At 34.4% G+C, this 10,928-nt stretch overlaps 1 protein-coding gene across 1 annotated transcript in view; it reads left to right on the forward strand.

Annotated features, from left to right (window-relative positions):
- Positions 1–10,049, forward strand: part of ARHGEF7 (Rho guanine nucleotide exchange factor 7) — a 128,294-nt gene extending 118,245 nt beyond the window's left edge. The window contains exons 21-23 of the mRNA XM_085318143.1: positions 3,693–3,792; positions 4,470–4,524; positions 6,961–10,049. Of these exons, the coding sequence (XP_085174269.1) occupies positions 3,693–3,792; positions 4,470–4,524; positions 6,961–7,083 (278 nt within the window). The 3' untranslated portion in view covers positions 7,084–10,049. The remainder of the gene's footprint in view (positions 1–3,692; positions 3,793–4,469; positions 4,525–6,960) is intronic.
- Positions 10,050–10,928: the final 879 nt, after the last annotated feature.

Consider the following 10,928-nt stretch of genomic DNA (forward strand, 5'->3'; position numbering starts at 1 on the left):
GTTATACTTGCAACCAGACATCACGGAGAAGCTCTATAGAATTCAGTCTGCACTCTTTGCTTTCCATTTGGTGTAAAGACTGTACTCCAGTGCTATAAGTGATATTCTGCCAGTTTCAGACAAAGCTAACTTCATCTGACATGAAGTCTTGCAGCCATATAAATACCCTTCAGTTTTCTTTTTTTTCCAGGTATACCTTAAGTGGCTTGCCAGTGTTGTTGGTTAGGTTAGGGAGGGGGCCAGACACGAGTAGCTGAAATCAGGGGCTCTCACTCACAGTCTTGGTGTGTGTCTCATGTATTTTGCCACGTTGCACAGTGGCTATTGCTAAGCTCTCTCACCCAGATCTCTAGGTCAGAATGCCAATGCTATATGGTTAGAATAACAGTGTTACACTGTTTAGAGTATGATATTGGCAAAAAGCGTTGCAATTTTTTAGCTTCCAATCTAAGGGTGGAAAATACTAAGTAATTGTCTGGGTTTGCCAAACATCCTTTCTTTTTCTCTTCCACTCTCCTTTCCCTCAGGGCCTGCATTCTCCCTCAAAAGAAAACAAAAGCAAACCCTGTAAAGTTTGAGATGTTTTTTTTCTTCCATCCATATTTTAAACTAGAATTTTTGGTTGTATTGCCTCAAAGTGGTGTAAGGCTGAAGTTGTTAGAAGTCAGTTTAAACATTGTATTTTTGCATATCTGAGTCAGAATGAGATTGAATAGTGTCTCTAAGAAAATCAGCACAAAACTTGCAAGTTTAGGATTGAGGAATGGTGGATATGGCAGCCTGAACTAACTTTTAATTCTTCTGCACTGCTTCATGGGGCTTGAATRTATCTTGGACAGTGCTTAGGGTAATCTAAGTTGTAGCATCTTCCAGAACTGTTACTGATGCAGCTCTGTAATGCAACCCCTGTCTTCCTCTCCTAAAACTGTAGCTTCTAAATGTTCTATGGAGAGAAACATTTACATAGAAAACAGCCATAAAGGACCTGGCAGGAGCACAAGGTGCAATTTAGGGAAGTATTACTTAGTGCCGATAATGAGGTGACACTTCATTTGAAATTCATTTTAGATGCACATTTACATGTAAATGCATCTTAAATATGAAGGTTTTGGTGTTAATGGTATGGAGAAGCAGGACAATGAAGTATTAGTTTTGCCATTAGTATTTGGTACAGAAAGTCTGTATTATTGTGTAAATACTCATATGATGATAGTTTTGTTGCAGGATAGAYGTGTGTTTGTAGCTTTTGATACTTAGCAAATGTTGTGAGGTTAAAAAGATAAAGGAAAAAATACAATTTCTTTTTTTTCAGTATAAAGATGAACAATAAAAGCAGAGAGGGTTCTGTGATAGGAGTGAAAGTTACAACATGATTGAGGGTATTGGAACAATGAAAGTGAGGTTAAAGCTTGTGATATCCTGAATTCCATAGTAGTTAATATATTGTGGCACAAAAAGATCACTGTTTACAGCAACAGTTTACGTCACGTAAGTGTGTATGTGTATAATATGCTGTCCTTGTGTATGTTGGAAATTTTTTTTATGAAACTGTACATTCTGTGTCTTAGTAGTATTAAGTGTGTTCTGTGCTGTGTGGTCCAGAAGCATATGCTGATGTGCGCATATTTGTTTTACATGCATGTGTGTATACAACTGTACACAGTTATTTTTTTTAAGCTGTCTCCTCCATGCTATTTCTGCCTTTCAAAGGACCCATGTTACTCTGACCAGGCAAAGACGATTGAATGGAGCTCCATATAGACGTAGCCATAATGTGCTGCTCCCTTTGGTTGAAGGGAATCGGGGGAGAAACTCAAGGCAGTTCTCCTCTTAGCTCAATTTCTCCCTCAGCATGTGCTGCACTGAAGTGTTCAAACTTGATACTGAGACCAAAAATTAAGTGATCCAGTAGCAGCAGGTGTCAGCTAACTTTCTAAAATTACATTGAGCTCAATGTTCTGTGTAATGTCTTGAGCTAATAAAACAGAGCAGTAACCAATTAACTGAAATAAAGATGAGACAAATTTTTACAGTTAATGGTTGATAGGACAAACAGGGAAATGCCTTTGAGCTCCTTACAGAGCTTTGCTATGCTTATTTTTCAAGTCATTCCTTCCCTGAAAAGTTTCTTCTTTTTTTTCTTTTTTATAAAAGTTAACCCATTAAAGATCTGTCCACTGAGATCCAGAACTTAAAGCTTTCAAGGATAAGTTTCTGTTCTCAGATGTGCAGTAGTTATTACTCTGTAAAATCTGTTATATACTATTATTTCTTTACTGTCGGCTTAAAGAAACCCTTTCCTTCATTAAAGGATATTTGCCCTTGTTTGCTAAAATAATGTAAAATAATGTAATTAACACCTACTGCTGAGATTTTTTTTTTTTTTTTTTTTTTTTTTGTCCTACAAGCTCATGTTTAGAATGCAGATTAGGGGAATCGATACTTTTCTTTGAGCTTGATTCTTTTTCTTTTTTTTTAATTCAATTTTGTACATTTAGATTATGTATTATGAACCCTAGAAGAAATGCGTTGTTTACCACAAAGCAGCTGTTTGGCAAGAGCTAGCTAATTTCTCTAACAGACATGCACCCTGTAGTACACAATTTTCAGTTCAAACTGTGCTTAAAATTAAGTTATTCCCAGTTAGTCAAAATTGGATCACAATGAATTGGTAAGCAAGTGCATATTGTTTGTTAAAATTGACATCTTGGTTAAACATGCAAGAACTTTAATGCCTTATTTAATCTGTTCTTGATTTCTGAATTCAGAATTCTTAGACAAATTCTGTCATTCTTAGCTATTTATTTAGAGATAGCTATACAAAATTTATTTTGTTATTGAAAAAGTGCTAGTAATTTGTTGCAGCTTAATTAAATAACATTTCCAGATTATATACATTTTAGAATGGACACATCTCTGAGCAGTAGATTCTTTTTTCCATTTAGAACTGCTTTTTTAGAAACTGTATGAATTATCCTGATCTTAAAAATTGCAATGATTGTGGAAAAAATGTTCCAAAGATGTTACAGAATGTTTTGAGTTTTGTCATCAAACCATTTTAACTGCTTTAAAAATATGTATTAAAAATGAGCTATGTATTTCTTTTAGTAGCAATTTGTTATGGGACTAAAAGACTGTATTTACGTGTATTTGTATGTATGCCTATGCACATACATGCACAATTGTATTTATAGTTTTCTTTCTGGGAAAAGGAGCTTTAAATTTATTTTCTTTTTCCATCCTTGTATCATCTGGTATCACTCTTCTGCTCCTTACTGATAGAATAATTGATTTAGAGTGGAATTATTTCTTAAATGTGTATCAGTGTGAGATCAGAATCTATCCTTGAGGCTTAAATTGCTATTACTTAAACAGATCATTTGTTTTCTGGTGCAGCTATGATGAATTTGTATAGATTTTGCTGATAGTTGAACAGTGTACTGTTTCTTGAACTTAGTGTAACCTCCCTGTCGATAGCGCAGAGGGGTTCTGTCATCAGCAGGATAGGAATGGGTCAGGCAATTTTGTCAAATGTAAAAAGATACGTTGGTAACTGTGTGTGAAGGGAAAGACAAATTTGAAGCTGATATACCTTGGTGGTGCAAGTGTATCATAGAGTAAATAAAGTAAGTCTTCAAAATGTCCCAGCATTGTTTGCAAATTGCTCATTTTATAATTTATTTTTACAACAGGTTCCCGTAAAGAATCAGCTCCCCAAGTCCTGCTTCCAGAAGAAGAAAAAATTATTGTAGAAGAAACTAAAAGTAATGGTCAAACTGTTATAGAAGAGAAGTAAGAAAACTTTTAATGAATGATGGATTAAAACAGTAAACTTTGCACTCTGTTTCCTCTCCTACCTCCTTTTTTTAGTAGCAGTAGTACTAGGGTGTGTGTGTGTGTGTGTGTGTGGTATATTACTAGTGGTGGAGACAGATGTTTGGAGTATACCTTGCAAGTGCAGTGAAGCTTCATTTAAATGCTTGCTGTCTGGCTTCTCTATATATGCTACTCCATTGCTTTCTAATATACCAAGAATTGATAAGTTCCACTTGTAAATGGCTTTTCTGAGTGCTGTAGAATTTTGGTATTAAATTGTTATCGTCTTTCTGTTTTGTGGAGGGTATCAGTCTGGTTTTTTTGGTAAGATGTATGTTGAAAGTGAAACACAGTTCAGTTACAGAAACATAATTCATAGAACGGACTTGCATTGGTTTCTGCGTTTATGTTTCTGTAACAGAATTGTATTTTAAATCTGTTTTTGTTTGAGAGATTGGTATTGACATAGAAGCTGCTGAAAGGTCCTTGCCTAACTGAATGTTAGATAAAAGATGATGGTTTTTTAACACGTTTGTAAAAATAGCTGTTAATCTATTATTAAACTGATATAGGAAATGCATTAAAAACAAAAGATAGCTTAGATATGTTTTCTGAAAACTATTATAACAGATAATCTTCTCTTTTTATTTTAGAAGCCTTGTTGACACGGTGTATGCATTAAAGGATGAAGTACAGGAATTAAGGCAGGTTGGTAATTTGCTGTATTTATACCAATATTGAGAATGGAAAGATGGAAAGCTGCTTATAAAAATAAATACAGCTTTTAAAATCATACAGTTTGACAGGAATGAATTTAAATTTTGGACTAAAGTCAAGACTCTGAAATTTGCTTTTAAGAATAAAACTCCCAGTTTGACAAAAGGCACTCTGTTATGTGCTTGTAATCTGTGCTTGGACTGCCAATCTGAGAATTGTGTCACCTATCCTGAGGTGATTTACTAAGCTATATTTCATTTATTTTTGGATGTTACAATTTTGAAGTGTTGAAAGCATTAAATAAATTCGATTCTGCTGTATTAGCAGCAAAATAAGTGTGTAGAGACTGTATAGTATTTGCTCTTTGTCCATAATTTTAGTGGTATTAAAACATGGATCTGTTTAGGCCTTTTTATTTTTTATTATTTTAAAATAATCTTTCAGTAATCTGAACACCACTTATGAATCGGTTCTTAAAAGCTTTCATTTCAGGAGTCGAGAGTYGTTTTCACTGTTTGTCATGTGGCCTTTTTTTAATGAAGGCTACAGGTTAGATTAGGTAGCTGATTTGTCACTTGAGGTAATTGCACAAGATCTCACCTGCATAGCTGGTGTGGAAGATGCAGTTGATATTTTAAGCGTGTTTTAAGTATCCATTTTGAGTTGTTTAAAAATATCCTTTCTTGTCAGGACACAGCCTGTTTAAACCTTGTTTATGCTGCTGTATGTACTCATAGCTTAATGTGTAGGCAAAAAGGCATTAAATTGTCTTTGCTTTCCAATGTGTGAACTAGCTAACTGGTCTTAACAGATCTATGACTCAAGAAGTCTGATAGATCTCCTGATAAAATAGGTTTATATTCAACTTACTTCAGTATTTGGGCTGCAAAGATGAATCCAGATTCTTTGTCTGTCTTTGATAAGTGTGTTCAGTGTTTTTAAAGATGGAATACATGTTTCTTGAGATAGGAGAGTTGACATATTAAATATTTAATTTTTGGTGATTTCAGCTTGTAAAGTTTGTGTATCCCAGGTTTGATGTGAACTTGACAGTCTTCCTAAAAAATACAGTTCACCTGATATGAGCAGTAATGATAACCTGTTAGCCTTTCTGTGGCTTGACTGCTTCAGTATAAAGGATAAAAGTGCTCCTGCAGATCTGTGCGTGACCCTAAACAAAAGTCACCTTTTTCCTGAACTTCAAGTGTTGGCTGTCTTCCCTCATCCCTCTCCAAATAGAAGACCTCTTCAGAATGTCGTAGCTTCCAAAACCAAGAGCTATTTAAGCCTGACTTCATCTTCCTGTATGTTTGGGATCTTAGCTTAGAAGCATTTACTGGTCCTTTGCTGTGATGTTGCCACTTCTTGAAATGGCAGAGAGAATCTCCAGGATGAGAATGTCCCAGTTGACCCAAGGTTTCATGGATAAAAGCTGGGAGTACATGGTGGTTGCTGTCGATCTCAGACCAGCAGTTTGTGACAGTTACCACAGAAAGCACCTTAGCAGCTTTTATCAGTTATTTATAACTACTGTGCTACAGGATTTACACTGTAATAGTACAATCCTGAAGGGAGGAAGGGATGAACAGAAGGAAAAGTAAAGAACTGTGTACCTACAAGAAAAAAAAATGAAATTCTCAGTTTCTCAACAGACTTGGGGAGATAATGGAGGTAAGGAGAAGGCAACTGTTGATCCTTTCCCATTTTTAGAAATTTCTGTAAGTGCGAGCTGATGGGGAGTCCACAGCAATGTAACCGTTGCTGTGGTTCAGTCAGCAAGATTGTTACAGTCCTGCCAATAATGGCATTTCAGTGCTGGGTGCAAAACATTGAGACCTGACTCATTCATTAATATGTGTGCACGGTGGTGGTGTTTCTTTGAATTCAGACTCTTAGGTTGTTGGTAATTGTCTGGCTGTCTTAAGATTTAGGGACGAAACACTTTTCAGAGAACATAAATGGTTTTCAAGATGCTTTCTTCAACTATTTACTTTCCTAATTAAGTAGGTTAATTTGCATTAAGTTTTAAGAAGCTTTTTTGAGATTGTGAACCTAGGTATAGTCACAGGAGGCTCTTAGAGAAATATTTATTCTACTATTATTGTTCTGTTTCTTTCTCATTAACACCAATATTCTACTGTTCCTTGATCAGCTTTAAGCAAAAGAATTCAAAATTATTGGCCATTTGTTGCTAGCCCTTGCGTTAGAAACTACCCCTAAGTATAAATAGGAAATACCTCAGTTTCCATTTGGTGGATTTGTTTAATTGTGTCAAGCATTGTGTGTAGCTGGTTTGCTTTTGGACAGCTAGTAGCAGACTTACTGAGAAGAGTCTTCAGAATTTGTGATTAATGATATACTTCTGGTTGGAAGAGATCTGATTGTTGTTGTAAAAAATTTACTACTATTTCTATCTATATTAAACAGGATAACAAGAAGATGAAGAAATCATTGGAAGAAGAGCAAAGAGCTCGCAAGGACTTGGAGAAGCTTGTTAGGAAAGTTCTAAAGAACATGAATGACCCATCATGGGATGAAACCAACTTATAACGAATTTTCTTTTTTTTTCTTTCTATTGAAAGACCAGTTGTAAAACTGAGCTGGGAAGCCTTCTGACGATAGTCAGTGTTGCATCATCAAGAGCACTACAATACAGGATTTAACTGGATCTAGTGTGTTTTTTTTTTTTTTTTTTTTTTTTTTTTTTTTCCTTGCTCTGAAAATATAGAAACAGCCAAGCCATTCACTGAAGCAATCTATACTTTAAGTGTGGAAACCATGGATCCTGAACTCTACTAAACTTAATTTGTTTGCATCTAAATTACCTCATTTTGCAGAAAGTGCAGCACCTGACTAAAAGTCCATGTTTCAGTGGCTTTTTAATTAAATATATATTTTTCTTGTAAATATCTGTAATTTTGAATGCATATGAGATTGATGTATCAGGGCTGATATGTTTTTTTTTTCTTTTCTCCTGTTGTTATAATGGTTACAAGTGTTAGAAATAATGGCAGTACTGTCTCACCTATGGAAGGTCAGAGTTCTTTATGAATAATTACGGATTTGTTCCAAATTAACCATTCATCACACAAGCAAATTTAAGGAGCTGTTTTTCCTATTGACCACTGTATTTAAATCCTTTCATTTATGCTTGTGTGTACATTTTAAATAGTTTACAGTTCTTTAAAAGCAGTATTAAATCAAAATACAGAAAATTGTTTATKGACAATAGAAGTAATTTTTAACAAAGCAAATGCCCATGAGTTAGGTCTCTTTACACTTATTTGGTGGACAATTTGCTGTGCTTTGGCCACCAAAAGGCTGATGTACTTGCCTGCTTTTTATGACTGTGATTTTTAGGTGTTTATGTACTACATTTTCTATTGTTGAGCTTAAATATACAGCTGGCTGATAATTTAATGGATCATACAGTTTGTTAAAGCAAAAAAAAAAATTGAATCCATTTTTGTGAATAAATTGTTGCTATTTATTTTTTATGATCACAACAATTAAATTCTAGCTAACCTTTGTGCATAAGGCACATGAGGTAGGCCAGACTTCATTCAGAGCTCTCTTCTTATACCACTATATAATGTTCTTTTTTGTCTGGAATWTCCAGACTGTGGAAGCACAGTCAGTCATTCCTTTCCCATCCTGTTTTCTCAGTATATTACTGGTTTCCATCCCACTAGAATTTAAACAGGAACAAATCTGGAAATAAAAGTTTTGTTCATCATAGAAATTCATAATTTGCACCTTGTGTTGACAGTTAAGACAATGCATACAATGAATATTGTTGAAAACCTGTTTTCCTTAGTCTGGTAGGTGCAATTACTGCAATCCTTTCCTGTATTTAAAACAGGAGGCGATAATTATTGCAAATGGTGAGCTTTAGTTGGAGCACTTAACGTTCTAAGTCCCTTAAAGCTCATTGTAAAAGTTTTACTGATTTCAGTAGACTTTGGGTCAAGTTCTAACAGCTCAATTTTGTTTTTGTTTTTTTTTTTCTGCAGTTAACAGCCAAAAGTGGAAGTATAACACAGACCAAGTTGCACCTTTGGTTCTGACTTTCTAATGCCCTTTAACTACTGTTAAATCTATTACTTGGACTTGAGCAAATGTTTATAAATTTTGTGGAGTTGGATGATTAAGGCGATTATGATTAAGTTGCTGAATGATTAAGATGATAATTTTCATATGCAATTTGAATCTGATGAAAAATGTGTTTTTGAAGCTGTTCTTGGCTGAGAAAAGTGGATAGTTTTTTTCTTCAGTAGGAATATTTGAGAAAATTCTGTGGGAACAAATACTTAATAATATGAATAGACAATTAATTGTCCAGTTTTAGAGAACTGAACATATCTGTAGGTATTTAAATTTGTGTTCCTGCAATTTAAAATGTTTTCTTTTAATTCTGAAAGAACAGACTGTGTAAGAAAGAACTAAAACTGTCTAGTGTAGCTCAATTCCTTATATTCACAAACCTTTAAGTTAATGACAATTCCTGATACAAAAATCTTTTTCTGTTGTTTGGACAATTGCACACAAATGTGAACTGACGTATATAATTATCCTCATATTTAGAAAATACTCTCGCTAAAAGCTAAGTGATACTAAACACTGAAAATTCATTGCATATTGGCTAAATTTAGATTTGGGAATACCAGTATAATTAGAATTTTGCTAACATGTTTTTACTTTCTATATTTCAGYGTGAATTTTAATTTTCTATTGAGCATATGTGAAAGGACATTCCAGAGCACAAACATTACAAAACTACAGAGGACAAAATTACAAAAAAGAGGAAAACATTAAGTTTAGCAGTATTTAGCAAATTTTAACTCAGGAACAACTTCTGTCATAACTTGGTTTTATTTTACATTATATTGTGAAGAGTAGCATTGCTGTGTAAATTCGCTGACACTTCAGTACCTGCGATTCTTTCTTCTGATGGTACCCTTAATACTGATGTCTAATGAACATGCCTTAAACATTGGGATTAAGCAGTTGTTAAAAACGACCAGGACTTAGGAACTGATTTTGGTCAAGGTGGATTTGGATGATGATGATTTTTTTTTTTAAAAAAAAGAAAAAAAATGTTAATACTGTATGTAACTTTTGTCCTTAGCTCTAGTGGAGAGAGCGAGATTCAGGCTTTTGGGAACCAAGGAATATCTGAACTTTTTTCTTTTACAATTTGTTATACTGTAAATAGATTGTAAATTTCACCATGTGACCTTCTGAATTGTTGGGAACTTTCTATAAGCATGGATAAATGGGGCACTGTTTATTTAACCTTTGAAAGGGTTATTTCTTTGCTCTCATCATTTAGGGATGAGGAGATGAAGCCATTTCTTATCCTGTAGATGTGAAGCACTTTCAGTTCTGAACTGTCCAAAATGTAGCATAACATTTCTCTGTACTTACTGATGTATGCTTGTTTATCTCACCATGTCATGACATCTTAAAGATTAAACAACTGACTGCCTTTGTATAAACCTTCTTAATGCCAATCATTTAGGGAATATAGGGTGTCTGTTTACAGTAACTGTGGAGAAATCAAATTTAGTTTAGATGTCACAATAATACCCTGTTATGGACTACTAAAGTGTTTATGCTACATTGTTGTAATTAAACCATGATTTTTTTCCCCCTGTAATCAGTGAAGTGTTACATTTCATCTTAAGGTGTGGATTATGAGATTAAGAAGGAAAATCTGTTGATTTTTCTGCCTTTCATACAAATAACATTTGCTACTTAATAGTTGATACATGATTTTGAAAGGGCCTTTTCATGGTCTTTTATAGTAACAAATTGATACTTAACAAACAAAGAGGGGCAGGAAGTAGGAATCTTAACTGTCTTGCATTTAGGAATTTTTACTGCAAATTCTTTGGCAACCTGAACCTGCTGGGGCATTGCAAGAGATGCAGGAGATCTAAGATGGAAGCTGATGAAAGGGAGCAAAACAAAAAACACCAGAAAATCAATTCACAGGATAAGTGAAGTAAAATATTTGTCTACATGCATGATCTATCTGAATAAACCAGATATTTATGGTAAGAGTGCATTCTAGGAACATTACTCGCACATGACTACATGGGAATGCTTTAATGGTAGGAATCACAGTGTAGCTTTATGCAGGACAGCAGGACACGTAATGGAAAGTATACGGAGTCGTTTGAGAAGAGAGCTTCAACCTTTGAACAAGGCATTTGTAGGGATTAATATCTGAGCCTTAGATGTATAAAATAATACATCTATTCCAGTTCAGTTTATCAGTGTCCTATGATTGAAAAGAACAGAGGACTTTTAAGTGTAGCATTTATAAACTTTGTCAGAAATCTTTTATAACTTTTCTTCCAACATTACAAAGACAGGTTTTTTCCCCATAA

Source organism: Rhea americana, unplaced genomic scaffold, assembly GCF_003343005.1.
Source record: "Rhea americana isolate MKP2758 unplaced genomic scaffold, rheAme1 scaffold_52, whole genome shotgun sequence".
Lineage (NCBI taxonomy): Eukaryota > Metazoa > Chordata > Aves > Rheiformes > Rheidae > Rhea > Rhea americana.